Genomic DNA, 19504 nt, shown 5'->3' on the forward strand with positions numbered 1-19504 from the left:
CTTGTGGCAGCGAGCTTGTAAGTGTAGGAATATATAAGAATGTACCTATATACCAAAAGAGTGTAGATATGTCCACCCCCCACTCTCCCTACTTGCAGGGCTGAGGCCAGCGGCCTTCCGAGGCACAAATCCGTCGTGCAGCTGTCGACGGTCGAATTCTTCTCCGGGCCGGCGTCGAGTGTGGAAGTTCGGTGACTCGACGTTGGGTTGGAGAAATGGGTAAATTAAACAATATTTAGCAAAAGTATGGCTAGTGCCAGGGAACTCCGCGAAATGCTTCCGACCAGTATGGCGGAAAAAAACAATCCGAGGGTCCTAGACGCGTGAGGGATCATGGGTACAGTGACGTCACACTAGGGATAGTATTACTGGCACGCCCTGTGTCAACGCCCTTTTCGAGTTTCGAAAAACAAATTGTAATACTCCGTAGCTTCCACTAGATGTCATCCTGTGCACAGCATGTGATCTAAGCAGATTCCACAAGCCTCAGAAATATATATATATATATATATATATATATATATATATATCCATTTATAAAGCACGCTAAGCCCCTGGGCATCAAGGTGCTTTTACATAAACCAGTTACACATGTGAGCATCATCCAGGTCAAGGAAACATGGTATGAATATAGGAATCGATGGACATTCTTTTTGACATGCCCTCGCAAGGGAAGTAACAATGTTAGTTGGAGTTAGATGAACAGCAGAGTTTTTTGTGCTGTCCTGAAGGTCCACTAAGGCATTTCAGCCCAGAGAGTGGGTGGGAGTCGGTTCCAATGCTTGGCAGCAAATGTTGGGAAGCTAGATCCTCCAGCTTTTGGAGGAGGGGAAATCAGTAGCATGGCCTATCCCATTCGAGAGGTACGTCCGGATTACTCCCCCCCCCCCCAGATAATAAAAATCTATGATGTCCCTCTGGCTATTTAAGCAGGAGAAGGAGAGACACAAGGGATATTCAAGATTCCAGATTCAAAGACTCAAGAACCAGGTCCAGAGGCAGCCGATTCCATCCAGGCAGGACCATCCAGACCCAGGCATACCCAATAATACAGGGAGAAAGGAGGAAAGGCAACTGATCCCCTTTAGGAGAGTCCAGTGACCAGACCTTGCCCAGCTGACCCATCCCGCCCTCCACAGTGACCAGACCTTGCCCAGCCGTTCCCATTCCTGAGAGCCCAGCTGTCCCAGTGACCATATCCTTGACTCTGCTTTCCAAAGACATTGCTGGCTGTCTAAATTACAAACCTCAAGCATACCTTAAGTATCACATCACCAAGTACCCAAAAGCTTCATATCCCACTCTTTTACCTTGCATCCTGTTCAAATCCTATTAAAATCCCATAAAAACCCTAGTCATTTCCCAAATTGCCAGTATCCTCTGTTTAGCCTTTCCCTAGAAGAATCTATGTTAGCCTAAATCTGTTAGCATATTTCTTTCCTAATTCTTTCAGTTATCTGTGTAAGTCCCTAGTGTCATTTGAAATAAATACATTAATTCCCCTATAAAGAAATTCACTGTGAGCTGGTTGCAATTCAAAATCAACCACCTCATGATAAGTGCATTTCTTTAATAATTATAGTTCTAGATTTATAGTCTCAGTAGAACTATTCAGTGTGCTAACAAAACCGAATTTGCCCACGTTTTTTGGTTTTCTTTAAAAATCCGATTTCGATTTGTCATAGAAAAACCCTATAAAGAGTCATCCCTTCCCCTCAGTATCTTATCTGTTCTGTGCCTTAGTTCCTCATCCCAAAAACCGATTTCCGATTTTGACCGCTAAGCCCATTTCCTTAGCCGTTTGCCAGTTTAAAGCCCATGTGAAATAAGAAATTGCAATCCTGCCGCGTGTGTTTTCCTGTGCATTGTTTTCCTCTCAAAATTGATATTCTCACCTATGTTCATGTTGCTTTAGTGCCCTGCTCAGTAGTCTGTAAGCTTCCTTGTCTCTTTGGTGCAGCCACACGCATTTCTGTCCTAGCTATCCTGTAAGTGTAAACTGATTTAGAAGTAACAAGTCAAATCTGAGCCTGCCATTTTGCTCATTTTGAGGGTTTTCATTTCGTTTCTGGCTTCCCATTCTGGGGTGGTGGGCTGAATTTTCAATGCAATTTTTCCCTCTTCTTTCTGACTCCTTGCCACTGCTTTCCATCCACACAGAATATAGTCAGCAGGTGTGTGGGGGAAGTGTTGCAGGGGGAGTGCTTAACCTATGTGCCATCTGTGATTGTGAAGAAAAGTAATTTTGTTTCCAGTTCTATTTAAGGTGAATGTATCTTGTGTTAGAAGTGGAATTAACTGTGTTCTAAGATTTTGAATTTGTACAGCTACACCCTGGTGGCTGCTGCCCTAAATTTTGTTTTGCTCTGATTTTTCATTGGAATTCTAAAAATAAAAAAAAATATTTCATTGTTACACACCGGCCTGGTTCATGGTCCATTGCGACACAGGTTATTTGTTAAGGTGGGTGTGAGAAGGGTTGGGTGCCTTCTCAAGAAAGAGCCCAGTGTTCAAATAAAAATAAAAAGGTGTTTTTTATTGTTCGCCACATTCATGGTCAGTGGAAGAAGTCCTGGCTGCTGTGTGCCGTGTCATAAAATCCATTACACCTGCCAGAAGCCATGTCCGGCCATGTGAATCTGAGGTTTAAAAGAAATAGTCACATAAGAACTGGAAACAAGGTAAGAAATTCACTTAAAAAAAACAGTGAAGGGTCCCAGTGATCTCGAGTGAGCCACCAAAGGATCAGGTAAATATTTTCCTTTCCAGGCAATGGCTTGTTGACTAGTGAGATGAGAACTCTGCACCCTCCCAATAACAGGTCAGAGCAGTCCTCCAATAAAGGGTGGCAGCCTGACCAAAGCATTGCCCCTCCCTCTGTACCAAACCACCTAACCCTCAACAAGAAGGATGGGCCGCTCCCATCAGCTATGCAACTAACTCAACATATCAGGATAACGCTGTATTAATCCGTGAGCTAATCCTGGGCAGAGTGCACAAAAATAACATTGAGGATGCAAGGTGCGCTCCGTAAATCTGTGAAACAAATGGATATGTGTTTCAGATAATTGGACTAACCGTGGGCTTTGCACCTACCTAGCAGATGAAAACAGGAGTCAATCTTTCTAATGTTTAGCTACCTATTGCATGACTTGTAAATATGTTTATTTCACCCACCTGGATCCATTTAATCAAGTCAGGTTACCATTTCCGGGGGGGGGGGCATGAGGACTGTTCAATGGATGGGGCAATTGTCTTCTTGATCATATTTTAAAAAAAACATCTTGATCCAACTACATTACAATACCTTTTTCTCGTATCTAGATGGGCATTGGTGACCAGCTTTGTGATTCTCTTTCCTAGCATGGCTCTAGGATGCTCTCGTGCCCTTAAGCACATATGACGATATCTCTTCTGGCATAAAACTCGATTTTTCTTTTGCTACTATCTAATTCCCTATGGTCAGGAATGATATGATCACTAACTTTAAGGGTGGGGGTCCACCACCCATACTTGGTTTTCATTGAGCAGATCTGGCATTACATTATGAACATCCATTCTCGCTAACAGTGGCCTCGGTTTAATTCAAATAAAAATATGCTAAAAAAGTTCCATTTTTCCAGCATTTTATTTATTTATTTTTGCATTCATACAGCGCACACAGCATCAGGACGCTATGGTCCAGTTGCATGTATCCCATAGGCAAGTAGAAGTACTTAGGTTGAATTTTAAATTGAGCATAGCATTTTTCATCTGTGCCCGATCCAGTTTCCATTGCATAGGCAAAATGGGGTGCAGTTGTGTTGTTCCTTACATGTTCACCCCACAAGGGACTTTCTGGGGCATGGATACATCCTTTAGAATATGGGATTACAACAGGCGATGTGACCAAAGGGTACCAGGTTGTTACATCACCAATATATTTTTCAATTCGTTTTTTGCCACACATTTTTTCAATGCAAAACTCATCGAAAAATATAGGGGGATGTAAGGGGTAGCAGGTTTGGGGAATAGGGAGTAAAAAATAGAGGCGGTCTTGGGGCAACCCCCAAATATAAAATAAAAATGAAATCCATGAGTTCAAATATTTTCGGAAAAAATCATCGAAAAAATAACCGGATGAAAGAACATAAAACCGACCAAAGATCGGACTGACAGATTCGGATTTAAAAGCATCTGCGTAGGGCTTCCGATACCGAAGTGTGCTGGGCAAGCCTGCTGCCAGTAGTATCTAGGCCCAGGAGTATTTGGACTCCATTTCGCTCCTATTTATCTTCCTTAGACATTGACACAGAAGACGACACCAGCAACCGGATTTCGCGGGCCCCCAATCCCATTTAACCTATATGTGTCTACTGACATAGTAATGCTTGTATCTCTGGTTATTGTAACCCTGACGGGTGTTCTACTGTTCTGTATGATTTCCTTCCAGTCTATGTATTATGGTAAGTACACTTACCGATTGACTATGTTGTTTGTTCTCCCTGTTGCAATGTCAAGCTTAATAAAGTTTTTTTTTTAAAAAAAACATCTGGGGAGAGGTTGGAGTGAATCGTTGTTTTGAAAATATGCCACCTCTTCTGGCCCACAGGGGCACGTGATCACGCGATGGACAGAGCAAAAAGACAGGCCATCTATTGAGCTTCACCAGTGGAGGAAAGCCCCCTGCATCGGTGAAGGCCTCAGAAGAAGGGCTCCAGCCTTTTGGGATACAGAAAGCAAGAAAAATGTCTCCTACACTCGCCATTTGGTGTTATTATGGTAAGGTTGCATGGGACGAGTGGGGGAAGGGCAGTCAGGGCATCTGATTGCAGCAGTTGTCTCTTTGCTTGTCTGTCCAGCACTTCATCAGTGTCCCGCTGAAGTGGTTTATCGTTACGTAAGGTTTGAAGAAAGAGAGGAAGAACTTAACAAGTTAAGGGTTGAAGGTTATATAGGTTTGTTTGAACGTATGGTTTGGCGGTAAAAAGAAGAAGCGGGACTACCTGGTCCATGTGTGCAGGCCGGTTACCCAAGGCAGGGCAGGAAGGAAAGGAAGGAAGGGAAAGCCTCCTTTCCTCCCCTGCCACCCCCCTCAATAGGGCAAGATAAAAGGCTGGAGGTTAAAAGGTAGCAAGCAATCCGGCAAAGAGAATGAGAGGCAGCAGGGAATGATGATGAAAAGAAAATGAAGAAGCAGGGGGGGGAGGGAGAAAGGTGGTAAAGGGGCGCGACTGGGCATATATAATACTGATCAAGGCGGGGTAATGATACGTACAAAGAGGAACATGACTTCATTTAAAGTGCCCTTTCCCAGGACTGGAGGGCCATTTCTGCCATCCCTCCCAAAAAGTACAAGTAGAACAAAAGTAGAGCGAGACGTGCCCCAGAGGTGTCGCTAGGGAGAGGCTAGTGGAGCGATAAGCCGGGTCTTTTGGTTGCAGACCCCAGATAGAAGCTCAGGGGCTACAACCAATGGGATAGCTAGGCCAGAGTCCGGACATTCGCATAGTCCCGGATCTTTTCCAGACCTACCAACACCCCTGCCCTGCACAGCAACTTCTCCCAGACTCTGCTGTAAACGAAAGCACCCCCTGTACCATTACCTCCAGAAGACGTGTACTATCGCCCTTAAAGGTTGGTGGTCACGAAAATCTCACCTTGATGGGCTCATTAACTTGTCGATTCCAGACTGCACGTGGAGAAGAAACTAATTTTGTAGTTAATTAATGGGCTTTCTTAATTATTTACACATGTCGGAGGTAAAACAAAAGTGACTCAACATCATATTGACATAGCCAATGGTAAATCTATTAGGCAACAGACTTATTGACAGCCGCAGACGCTGAATTTTAATAGCCAAGACAACGATTAATAGGACGCGCCGCATAACAATTAGACCGGGTTCACTGCATTGATTTGTGAAAATAAAACGATGACCCGGCAATGAACAGAACTTGGCTAGCAGCTGAACGGCCATACATCAAAATATTTAAACCCAGTGAGGCAAGCAGGGAGCTGGCCAAATAATTCAAACAGTAGGGGTGGTCCAAGCTGATCGGATTCCACCAGTCGGGGTGGTCAGTGAGAGGACCATGCACTTGTGAAGGAGTTACTTGGAGGTGCTTCCACACGTAAGAGAAAGGGGGCAGGGGGGGTAAGAAGGAATTGAAAACATGACTTAACGAAGGCATGTCCAAGTAGTCATTCAAAGCCGTCACCAGCTCATGGCCATTCAGGTCGCAGGGGGGAGGGCACAATTTTGAACTGAAAAGGCCACTTATTCCCTGGTTTTTGGGAGGCATACAAACTCAACTGTCTCGGGAGGATAGTTCAGGGGTAACGTGCTCGCCTTGGAAGCAAGACGACATGAAGCACCACAGGTTCGATCCTCGGGTCCGCGCTTAGAAACCTCTGGGTATTAAGCGCGTTATAAATAACCTATCATATCAGAACACACACAGTAGTACTTTCTCTAGCACCCTGCTCGGGGAAGGATGACACGTGTTACTTTAAACACTACGTGTATGCAAACGGGGGGCAGTGGTCCTACTTCTCCAGCTCTGTAGACTAGATGGCCACACTATTGTGAAGTTCACTGTTCATACTAGAAGGGTTTCCAGTGTCGCTTTCACCCTGGTAATCAGAGTCACGCTATTGGCAGGGCCTTGCTACACTACACCCCGATCCCCCCTCAGATATTTTCTGATAGACAGCAGAACAATGCCACACTATTTTGAGGGCCAGTGTTTATCTTGGTGCATCATTGTGAGGGACATCATTTCTCATGACACACCATTGGTGATAGGTATACCCCTCCCCACTTACAAAAAAAAAAAGAGGCAACCTCCTTACTGCCACACTAATGGGATGGTCAGCTTGAACGTGCATAGAGTTTAAAGGCCATTTTATTTATGGCACCATGTTTCGAGAGGATAGCACAGGGGCAACGCGCTGGTCTTGGAAGCAAGACCACGCAGAGCAAAGGTTCGAATCCAGGATCTGTGCTTAGAAACCGAACTCGGGTATGGTATTAGGTGCATTCTAAAAAAAACAATTAAATACATTTTTTTTAAACCTGTACTATATGCATTTGATCATAGTTTTTAATTGGCACAATTATTTGTGTGAACACATTTGTATAAATGTAATTCTTTGCCATTACTATTGATATGTTGATGCCCCAATTTATGACACGACATGACAATGATTCAGACATATCATTTCCCGCATGGCACATCGTTTAAGATGGAGCATTGTTTTAAAAAAAAAAATCATGTTTTTATTGCGTTTGCAGAAATCTGAAGATGCACAGGTAGACATACAAACAGCAAGAGTAATAACTAATGAGCCAAAGGGTTAATGGGATGGGGTAAAAAGTGTACAGGAGAGGGACGTGGGGAGTATCCAGCATTGCAAGAGTGGCGGCAGGGGCGAGCCACAAACAAATCCTGCTACTTTTGCCTCCCAAATGCACCTTGAAAAATCAATGCTAAAGTGACACACAATCATTGCTGCCCCCATATGATGACTTGACTCCAAACTCTCTCCCTGCAACATTCGGACAAAAGTGGGCCATGGAGCTGTGTGCTTCTGCTCTGCATCTGGTGCTGCCCCGTATTGGGCCTGCAATGCAGTCAACGGCCTGCAGTGGGACACAGAGCGTGTTCCTTCTATGCCCCCTATTGTGCATGGACGGTGCAGAGCAAGATCATATGGAATACTGCTACCCCTAACAGGATGCCCAGAAAATAAAAGTCATGCCACAGTAAGAAAGGGCTAGACTGGCTTCCCCAAAATGCCAGTCTAGCCAAGTAAGAACATGCAAAGCTCCAAATTAGCATACAGATTGAACCAACAGAAGGACATTGCAAGGAGCCTCATCAGTCCTTGATACTTAGAGGAACCATACAAGTGACTTTAGAATAAGTCGTCATAAGTAAGCCAAGTGGCAAATAACTGTGGTGCAAAATACCTAAATTGCCCTATTATTATATATGGAGCAAATCTATAGTCAGAGATTTTTTTTTTTTTAATAGCAGCATGATATGTTAACATAAGCTATGAAATGAATCACTTACTCGACTGTAGATGAGACGCAATGCGATTAAATGATTTGCCTAGGATCACACACTTTGGTTAAATGATGAAACCGGGATGTGAACAATTTAAGCAACTGAAAACATCTTCACAGGTTTAGTTTATATTAAGGGTTAGTTTGCATTGCATGTCGTTATATAGTACTTTATTTATAGCAATGCCTTGGAAGCAAACCACATTACATAATATACAAGCCTTTCATAATTAAATCACTTTACACTAATATATATATTTATTAATATTATATATATAACTATGTTGAGCAATAAGAGTTTGTCTTTAATATTATTCTCCTCAACCTGCATGCAAAGTCACAATAGTATCATGCAGATTAAGTATGCAGCCTTGTGCATCTTCACAAGTCTGATCACGCCCATTCACATTTCTTAAGGGACAAAAGTCCCTCTTAACAGTCCCCCTCCCTCTGATCAGTACCTAATGGCTCCCATTGTAATGCTCTGTTGAGAAAGAGCAACGTGTCAGTTTCCTGTGAGAGTCGCTCTGCTGCTTGAACTGTCATACGAATGGAAAGGTGGGTGCTGAGCAGGAACATCATGCTCCTGCTAGATACCCTCATTGTCCCGATCTGGCTCTTAAAAGAACCACTAGGGGGCGTGTGGGGGGGCAAGCTGCATTACCTTCGCCCCCCTACGAGTAATGAGGTTTTACGAAGGTAGATTTGACATTAGGTAAGGCAAAGATTGTGGGAACGAACAAGGAAATCCATCTTTGGGTGTTGCAATACGCTCAATCTACTTACTTTATGGGACAATTCAAATTATGATGGCACATGAAAAGAAATGAACTAACACTGGACCTAAGGGTACCGCCTAGATTATCCGTGACAAACAGATCAGGTGTGTAAAGATGCGGCCCGCATGGATTAGAAATCACCAGGACACAAGCACACACAGACAGAAGGTTCGCATGTCTGTTCCTCCTGGGCGCATACACCTACAATGACAACCTTGCAATGGCACTCCAATATAACTGTGCCCTTTGCCTCCACCCGCCCCACACACACATATATATATATATATATATATCGCCCAAAAAGTGCTCTTCCTATGGAAACAGCAACTTAACCATAACTACAAGGCCACTACTGTGGCTATGTAATATATATATATATATATATACATACACACACACACACACAATAATTTGAGGTGAACCTACATGAAGTAAAATACACTTACACAGCACACTCTTGGCACCACAGTATGCACAACAACAAAAAAAAGTCATCACAAACTGTGCCTGTATACACTTAAGTTGCCATTCATATATCTCTGAATGTTTGTAGTCCCCTTCAGACAAAATAAGAAAGGCTTGCAAAAACACATAAGTAGGGGGATGAAAATGAATCCTAAATGAACTGCCTCTGCCCGCGCCCACACCCTTGATCCTGCTCGCTGAAGAGATGCTTGGGAAAGGCTTCGAGGCGAACTCCCAATGCAGCATCCTCTGACTGTGAGCCCACACAGGCAGCAGGCCGATCCCACAGTACATTTGCCAGAAAGCGGTCCTGTATCCACACAGCTGTGTAGTCCTCAATCGGCAGCATAAGGGAGGTCAGGATGCAGTGATTAGTACATAGATTTTATTTAGAAACTGTTGTTCTGCTAAGTTAGCGAAATATTTACCAAGGCCATTAGAACATTTGAACCTAGAGCAACCATCCAATGCCATATAAGATAAATGTAAGGTTATTGTAGGCTTGTATCTAGGCAGGTGGGGTTTCAAGTGAGCAGGTGCTTTCCCATACAGGCATTTGTGAACAAGGGTGGCTGACTTGAACTGTACCCGGGTAGAGAATTGGAGCTAGTGCAAGGCCTGCCTGCTGGTCGAGATATGCTCTCACCGGGAGATGCCCTTAATGATGTGAATTGTGTCATTTTGGATGATTTTAACTTTTTGCAAACTATTGTTTGTGCCCATCAATAGAGCATTGCAGTCATCAATTGGTGATAGTATGATGGCCCGTGTTAACCTGAGGCAATTCCTTTCAAAAATGAGGGGTATGAGGTTTTTTTACAATCTCGGGTAGTGTTGGCAGATTCCGGAGATATGGTTAACACATGCATCAACACTAACGAAGGATTCAAGTTAGACACCTAGGGTCTTGACTTTCCCTAGGACCAGGATGCTGCCGTCCTCGATTTTAAATGTGGAGTAGATGGTATTCACAATCGCCCTAGCTGAAGAGGATACGAAGATCATTAGCTCAGTCTTTCCTCCATTCAGGAACACCCAGCTCGCGATCATTCAAAATTCAATCATACTCTATATGAGTTGGAGAATTGAACTGTCAGTATCATACTCCCCGCTGATTTCTAGTATCAGTTAGGTATCGTCAGCATAATTGGTGAAAAAGAATCCCAGTCTCTCGAGGAAGGCTACAGAGTGGTCTGATGTACAGGTTGAAAAGGTGTGCAAGATATACAATGATATGATATGATAGGTTATTTATAACGCGCTTAATACCCGGAGGTTTCTAAGCGCAGACCCGGGGATCGAACCTGTGTTGCTCCGTGTCGAAGCGAGCACGTTGCCACTGAGCTATCTGCCCGAGACAAGCTGCCATTTGTGTATGAACCCACTATGCATCTATAATAATATTGCACCTTGCATGCAAGGGTGACAAGGACATACGGTAAGACATAACAGTGCATTACACATAGGCCTATTTACCATGGACACCCAAATAAAATGTAAAGTCAAACTTTACAGGCTTTGAAAATCTCATATCGCATGCCCGTTAATCGGTCATAACCATTTATATGTGTTTATTGCAGTGCACCCGTGTTATGTCGGTAGCAGAGTGAGAATGTCTCCATTCTCTGTTTCGGTGCATTTTTTTTATCTACCAGCTGATAAGTCCCACCTTTATTTTTACTCTTGCAGATCTACTTTAAGAATCCATTAAAAAAGAAGAATGGTTGGAAAGTCGTACAGTGACTTAAGTATTCTCTCTACGTCTTACGTCAGTATATAGGTTTGATTGTGTATAGGCGCTATGCAAATAAACTATGTCGTTCAAAGCGCTTCAGGGCAGGGGAGGGAGCAAGGGAAAATACGATTACATTCTTACAAGGCCTTGAGACATTAAGAATGAGTAATATATTATCGTACTAGGCCTGACAACATTTCCGATAGTGCAAAAGCATTGACAATGATTGACGGAAGGAGTGGGCGGGGGGGGGGGCAAGGAGAGAAACAAACAATGACTATCGTTCTCCGACAACATTTCTGATGATGCATGGACATTGAGAGTGTTGGGGAAAGGAGGGAGAAGGGGGGGGAGGGGCAAGGAGAGGAACAAGCAGTGACTATCGTACTAGGCCTGACAACATTTCTGATGGTCATGGACATAGACAGTAGCTGAGGGAAAGGAGGGAGGATGGCTAAACTGTGACTATCGTACTAGGCCTGACGACATTTCTGATAGAGCAAGTGCATAGATTATAGTGAGGGAATGGGGGGACGGGAGAGAAAGTAAGGGAAGGGAAAGGAAGAAAGACTGGGAGACAGTGAGTAAGGTGAGCAGAAGCAAAGCAGGCAAAATTCAGGTATTAGGGAGCAATCGCATGTTGTCTGGCATCATGTCTCACATGTTCATCCTATTCTTGTCGTTTCTCTCAATTATGGCCCTTGCAGTTCTTTTCAGTCATAAATGCAGACTTAAGAGTACTAGAATGCAAACACAAAACACGGGACGGTGTGAATTATTCATCCCTAGAAGAACAACTGCAGATTCTTTTATCAGTGTAAGTAAAATAATGTCTCCATTCTAGAGTCGGTTACATGAACAGTGCTGCTCTTTGAGGTTTAGAATAGTTATGAAAAAAATCCCAATTTCATCTTCCCAGTGTATTTACAAGGTCACACCATCACTCTGGAGAAACGTCATACATCAAATGATCCATATTCAGAAAGATGGAGATTATTTGTTCATTGCAAATCACACAGTTCAAGCAAATATGCCTAACATTTTATCATTTCAAACAATGCACACACCATTGCCTTCTTGTAACACTTTTTCAAACACTGTCTCCTTATTTGCTTATTGTAACGCATTCATCAATTCTGCACTATCGTGGCTACTACAGATGGCAATAACTCAGCAGCCCACATCGGGTGCCTTATGGAGGAGGCTCATCCCAGACTAAGAGGATGGCTGGTGAAGTGGACAGACTCAAAGATGCATTACTTCCATTTTGGAATCTCTCAGGCCAGTGTGGAAGATGGTCCTGAGGTTTGTCTTCATTCAATGCTGCAAAGTCAAGTCATTCAATACACGGGAGACCGTGTCTGCCTTCTGTCCATCGCACTGCTCCTGCCGTCTCTGACCCAGGAGTTGTCGTGGCAGTGTCAGCGGTAGCAAAAAGAAAGCCAGGAGTAGCAACTTCTAACTCGCACTACCCCTAAGGTATGTCCTTGCTTGACTGCTTGAAATGTATGATATGTGAATGTCTTCAGAATTATCTTACAAATTGTCTGCTTTTATCTTCCACTAAGAGTTACAATGCCATATTATTCAGATCATTTCAAAGTTCAGTAAAATAAATAAAAGAGATGTGTCTGAGCTTCAATTAAACCATCAATGAGCGGCTTATGGACTATATTTTGGCCATAGGAGAATTATTCACTTACCGACAACAAAGGGATGGCAACCTTCCCAAGAAAATCAGGCGGCCGATCAGCGTCGTCATCAAAGACAGTCACTTCCAGCAAATCGTGGATATCTTTAATGGGACTGGAGTGGAAAGACAATTGATGTACGATGTAGTAAGAATTCCCTGTGTGTATACAATACAATTTCTACTATTTACGATACTATAAAATTTAAAAATTGAGTAGAACAGGCGATCCCAAATCCTCCATCATACCTGGTACAAGTAGCTACAGGCAGGAGAAAGGAAACAGTGTGTGCTTCTGTGAACACTGCATTCGTTATTTAAAAATGGTTTTGGATTAAGTCAAAGTTGTTATGTGTTTCAGTGGATGTAATTTCACATAACTCGATGTTGATGACCCCTGGAAAGATGTGTTGACAAAAATGTATTCTTGAAAGTTACAATTGATATTCATTATGCGTCAAAATCTGTGGGGCGACATGTAACAAGAAGGTACAACGTTGTTACATTTCCAGGCTTATTTTTCTCAGAGATTTTTGCTGAAAATTCTCAGCAAAAAAAAAAACAACAGGTGTGGGGGGGTGAGGAGTGGGAGTTGTGAGGAATAGGGACTAGATAAAAGGGAAGGGAGGACGTGGGGGTAACCCTATAAAATATGTATATATATTTTTTAAACCAATGAGTTTTTTTCGACCAAAAATATGCAACAAAATACTACTGTCAGAAAACATGTTTCAGGAAAATCAAATCACAATAGATCTTAAGCATGGTAACAGCAGGTTTTTGTTATTCCCCCAATTTGAATGGTACTTGACTTGTTGACCTTAGAAGGATGGAAGGCTGCATCGGCTCTGCCAGAGGATTCAAGCTTGTGAAGTGAGAGCTGCCATCATGTTAGAGACCAATAGTTCACCCATGTAGCTGTCCATCCTTGGGTGCAAGATACCTACCCAAGACTGTATAGGCCAGTTGCAAGCCGCGTGCACATAACTCAAACACAGCATATATTGCACCTTGATTATATTGTGTTCAAGTCAAGCGAAAACAGAAAACCACTAGGGTGGGCAATGCCAACCAAATTCATCTGCCATTTGGAAAGGTTGGACAGTTATGTCTACAGGTTCCACAATCACAACGCAACATTTCATACAGAATCCATATCATCACACACATGAATATATACATTAAATTCCCATGACACACATCTGCTTCTGCAATGCTATCACACACACACACACACACACACACACGAACACAGTAAATCGCATCCGCTCGGGGGAAAATCCGGCTCCCAGAATCGGCACCCAAAATAAAACCATGCGCTCCTCATCACCCCCCCCACCCCCCGCACGCACAGACATACACACACACATACACACACACGCAATGTTGCTAAACATTGTCCCATGTGCGCATTAATGACTTAGATTACGAATGCACAAATAGACACACAAACATTCTAGGAACAACCAGATTCTCCAAACATGTTCACAGATTCCGCAAATACACACACACACAAATATATGGACATGTGAATACAGTTGCCGACAAACTTACTAAAAAACTTGGTTTTAATTTTTGTTTTAAACAAGGTGCTGTTTACAAAAAGTATAACTTGTATGAAAAGGAAATGTGAACATTAAGATTAGTACAGACACACATACCTTAAGCCATAACTAAAAATATAACACCACTTGACAAATCCCAATACAAATATTGGGTAGCACACATTACTGTAGCTCAAGTTAATGTTGTGAGGTACTAACGTAGTGCGAGTTCAAGTCGGATTTGTAGTGCATGGACCTTCTGTAGACTGTTTGTAATGAACATGACATTGACATTTGCAATACTTGTAGGTTTGTAAGCTAACTTAAGGGTAGCAAACTAAACACTTTACAAAAATAGATGGGGCGAGCCATTCACACAGATATTCTGTCAGTGAGGTGCTGTGATACTGGCATAGACCGGCTACCGGATTACATTTGTAACTACCAAGTATTAGATGGGCAAACCATTTCTGCCACCCCAAAGCAGGCTGGCCAGATACTCAATAAACATGCAATCAGACCAGCAGCACGCTCACAGACGAGTGTTTATGCGACGTGGTTAAATATTCTGCTCACTTACAAAGTGAAAACTTTGTTCCACTCCGGGTTGAGGTTTTTGTAAACGGTGTGCGTCTGAAGTCTGTCATTGCCCACCTCCAAGACGCAGAAAGGGTCGCTTTTGCCTGCAAGAATAAAAGCAAGGATGTGAACCGTGCTCATGCGCCCCTCTCCCTGAAACAGATCTACTGTTCCCGCCACCCAATGCTAGCTGGTGCGTGCATTCGCGCAAAAAAACAATATCTTCTGCAAAGGTAACTCTCAAATCTAAACCGGAATCTGAAAGTCTGATTTCAGTCATGCATAATAATAAAAAAAAAAGGTGCATTTACTCGGAGGGCGCTCACGTGTGCATGTAAACCACACCTAGGCCCGGAACCAGACTCACGCAAAAATAATGGCGGCCACCCCTACTAAAAATGCAAAGTGGTATATGACAAAAACGATTCCACCCTGTAATTTTATGTTCTGAACACGGCTTTTGGTCAGTGAGCAAATGCAATCTCTTGCGAATAACATTCATATGTATAACAACTATTCAATGAGGCAAAAAAGTCATTCCACATTGACAAAACTATTACCCGGCCCATCACCATCTCAATAGCAGCGCGTCGCGCGGAACCCGCGCAGGGACGGGGAAGGGGGGCGAAGGGTATCATTAAACAGAAAATGCCCTGTCATAGTCGCCACATGCAAGAGATGGGCAAATGGCTTTCCACGCACCTTTGCAAGTCTCTTCAAATCTACAGACAAAAAAAAGGAAAGGAAATGGGCAGCGGGGACCCCCTCCCACCCCCATCTTTCCATTTATACTAGTGGAAAATTACAAAAACACCCGCTAGACCTGCTGCAAAAATAGTAACATTTTTAGGAGTTTGATAATCCATCTATTGCTTTGCCTTCATGTAGCAGTGATGAGTACAACTTGATTTAGGTGACTTAAAATAGAATACTCTCGAATGTGCCCAATTTTGAAGCAATATATTGACTAGCATGTTAATGCAGTTTACACAGGTTCGGATTGGCCTATAGTGCAATGCCCGAACACAAATGCAAAATGCTAGTGTGGGCCAGTTTTTTGGGTCAAAGTGGGCCAGTTTGATGAGTTACTTCACTATGCGGCTAGTAGCTTTGACCATTGTTACTCAATCCATATACTATATAATGCACAATTTGCATAACATTTTATCAAAAAACTCCCCCATGGGTATTACACAGTCTGTCACAAAAGGAATGAATTGCCATTCCAAACTGTGGGCCACTTTTTAATTGATGCACGAAACAATTTTATGCCCCATTCCAACCCTTGGGGTGAAGACATTGAACCGCATCTGGGTGTTAACTACTGTGCAGGTGTCCCCAAATTAGGGGACATTAATGCCCTTTGGCAGAACTGCATGTCCCTATTTAAAAGAAGGTAAGAAAACATTTGCTGCGATAATGGTCCAGCTGCAATATTATTTAAAGGAAGGGGAAGGTCCCCAACTATGGATTGGTAAACCTTTGGAAACCAATCCTTGTTAAGGGCAAGGATTTGCAAATGCGACTGCCCAATGAACGTTAGTGTTCATCTAATGATCTCTGAGCCGGGCCTGAGAGAGGAAGAGGCTGCCCTTTGGAGACAGGTGGATCCGCAGCCTTTCCAGAAGGTCTGCGCTACTGAAAGGTCTGTTGGAATTGAACCAAGTCATTCCCATTGCTGGCAATCTCCAGGTTCCCACATAATCCAGAATGCCTCCAGTACTTTTGCACTCATTTGAAACTAATCTAAAATCAGGCTGCAGCTTGAAACAACATCTCCTCAGCAGAGAATGATGAATGGTGTTTACAATTAAAATGCAGCTGCCTTTTCCATAGATCACGGAAGTGAGCTTTGTCTGAAATCAATGATCACAATCAGCCTTTTCTTCCTGTATCTGGGTGGCATGTACAAGCGGTTCTGTGTGCTGACCCCCAGGGTTCTTTGCTCTTACGTTGGAACAATTTGCTAAGTGAAATATATCTAGAACAGGGAAGAGAAGTATGGTTTATATGGCTATTCAGGTTCCCATCACTGCTGTGATCAAAAGGTACTGGATGATAGGATCCATAAATACATAGATCAATATATTATATCAGAGTGCGGTGGTCACTGCACTATAGTGGAGTATAAAGTTCCAGAGGAAACCCGAAAAATGAATTGCTAACACATTTTGACTTGCATGGCTGATTTGGAAGATTTTTTGAACACCAAAACCAAAGGAACCGCCCCCGCCCCCTCCCCCTTCAGACTGGATATTTTGGGAAAGATTTGTTAAAAAACGAAAAAGTTATTAAGGAAGCAAAAACGCTTTTCCCGGTCAATTCCCATTCATTTGCACATAGAGAATTGGTCCAATGTTCCTCCAAACAAACACAACAAAACAAAAAACACTGGACCGAATTGGAACAGGTATGAAACATCTTTGGCACGAAGAGTTGACTTGATTTATGGGAGGGGTCTGTGGGTATTCTGTCCAGTAGTTCATATATTTGATGGAGAAGTGGGTGCCCCCTTCTCCCAAAATGATAGCAATATCTTGCATGGTGCTATGCTGAGAGGCTTTTCAGAAATGAAAAAGACACCATTGTGTTTTTTTTGCTCGCTGTGAGAGATAACCTGGGCTATTACATGAATAACCGGGGTTAGCCTAGCCGAAAAAACAGAAAGTGGAAAAAATGCCATTTGGAGGAGGAAAAGGGACGAAATGGCATCAGGGTAGAGATGGAGAGGTGGAAAGAGGACACCATGTGAAATTAGAGAGCTTGGGGGGGAGGGGAGGAGGGCTGGGGACCACGTTCAGCTTGAATATTTGCACATAACCTTTTTTTTCTTGCATAAACAGGTCTATAGTCGAAAATGTGATCAGGAACGAAAGTGCGTCACACGAAAAACCATGGTTATTTTAAGAAAAAACAGGGTTATTTTATGGATAACCACAGTTATTTGTAGTGCATTACTATTATCAGGGTTATACTACATGCGGTTTGGAATACATGGAGTTAAAAGAATGAGGTTAATACATAAGAAAAGTGGAATGTTGCAGCTACAGAGAGGGGGGGGGGGTGTAATAGATGTGGCCGAAAACTATGTCTACTGGGTTACTTTAAGGAACCGAGAAGTGCAATATGGAAAGTGGACACGGCCGAAGGCAATGAGTAGTGGGCCCCAAGGAAACCTATTGGGGCAACATGTCAAGGGACCATGGCGAAAGGTCATGGCCAGAGCCATGGCTGAAGGCTATGGCTAGTGGGCCCGTTTAGTAAAGCTATTGGTGCAATATGTACAGTGGTGACAGACGATGGCCGTTGGAACTGGCCATGACTAGTCGGACTTGGAGGAAGATATTGGGGCAACCTGTTAAAGGGGCCATGGAAAGAAAGGTAGTGTTTTAAAAGATGCAGTGGGCATGAACGGAGGTCATGCTCACGGTCCAGAGCTGAAGGCCCGGGCTAGTAGTCCTGAAAGACAAGTAGAGCGGTCACAGTCTGTGGCCATGGCCCCCTACTGGGTCCAAAAGAAACATTGGGGAAACGTGTACAGTGGACACAGCCGAAGGGCATGGCTAGTGGCCTGTAAAATGAAAAAAAAATTACTGATATACCAAAACCCTTCAAATTTACTGAAACAACTTTAGTTACGGTGTAGTTAAGATGTGCAGATTTAAAGCAACAAAGCACTTGGAATTTAGCAGCTGTGGGAATTCATGACCAGCTTAACTCGGCTCATTCCCGTTGCAAAACCCAGGAGCACATCCATATTATAAGAGAAGCAACTGACAATGACATACACAATGGGATTATGGGGGACATCAACAGGTACACATTTCAAAGGTTTTGTTGCATTAAATCTGCACAGCTTAACTGCCCTTTAACTAAGATTTTTCCCATGAATATATGTATATGCGCAAACAAATGATCAGTGGCTTGGGCGCGTCTCTGGGTCCCAGCTGCAATTAACTCAAAAGTTCATTGATGTGCTCCTCCAAGCACACTTTTCAGTGCAACCCTGTTACCCCTCCAGAGGGGCTGCACCCAGCATGTCCCTGCCTGATGCTGGAGTGCCACACTGTTGGCAACTCTACCCCGCCCCACTGAGGGCAAATACTAAATAATGGGGGATTGTTGTATCCCGCTGGCTCTGAACTACAGGAACCATAATTCCTTGCTGCAACATCCTGGTAATTACCTGTAGGATTTAACCTTGCACACGTGAATCAGATGAGCATTCCTGAATGTTGCTGAGGTACGTCATCATTGTGGTCATATGCTGTGCAACACGGGGTGTATAGTTAAGGTGGACTTGATCAAAATGCGATTTTAAATTTCAGGGGTTTTGCGTGTTAAATCTGCTCACCTTAACTATCTTTTAATCAATGGTTTTTTCATTGAATCTCAAGGGTTTCGTTATACTATACTTTCTTCGGGGCCACTTTCCGTGGACTCTGTACATGTCGTACCAATAGGTTTCAACGTGGCCCGCTAGCCCTGGCCTTTGGCCCTGTACATGTTGCCCCAATAGGTTTCTTAAAAGGCACCCACTAGCCATGGCCATGGGCAGTGGCAGAGAAACCCATTAACCCCGGCTCATTGTAGCTGCAAAATGTCTTCTTATTTTTGTAACTCTTTTCCCATGCCCACGGTCATCCCCAGATATTCCCC

The 19504-nt window shown here is 43.3% G+C and overlaps 1 protein-coding gene across 5 annotated transcripts in view; it reads right to left on the reverse strand.

Annotated features, from left to right (window-relative positions):
• MCTP2 (multiple C2 and transmembrane domain containing 2) overlaps positions 1-19504 on the reverse strand; it is a 1028969-nt gene that overhangs the window by 311856 nt on the left and 697609 nt on the right. For all 5 annotated transcript variants that reach the window (XM_069625066.1, XM_069625063.1, XM_069625064.1 and 2 more), the window contains 2 exons: positions 14847-14949; positions 12736-12838 (listed from right to left, as the gene is read on the reverse strand). In XM_069625066.1, coding sequence (XP_069481167.1) covers positions 12736-12838; positions 14847-14949 — 206 coding nt within the window. The remainder of the gene's footprint in view (positions 1-12735; positions 12839-14846; positions 14950-19504) is intronic.

This window comes from Ambystoma mexicanum, chromosome 11 (assembly GCF_040938575.1).
Source record: "Ambystoma mexicanum isolate Mex_15411 chromosome 11, UKY_AmexF1_1, whole genome shotgun sequence".
Classification (NCBI taxonomy): Eukaryota; Metazoa; Chordata; class Amphibia; order Caudata; family Ambystomatidae; genus Ambystoma; species Ambystoma mexicanum.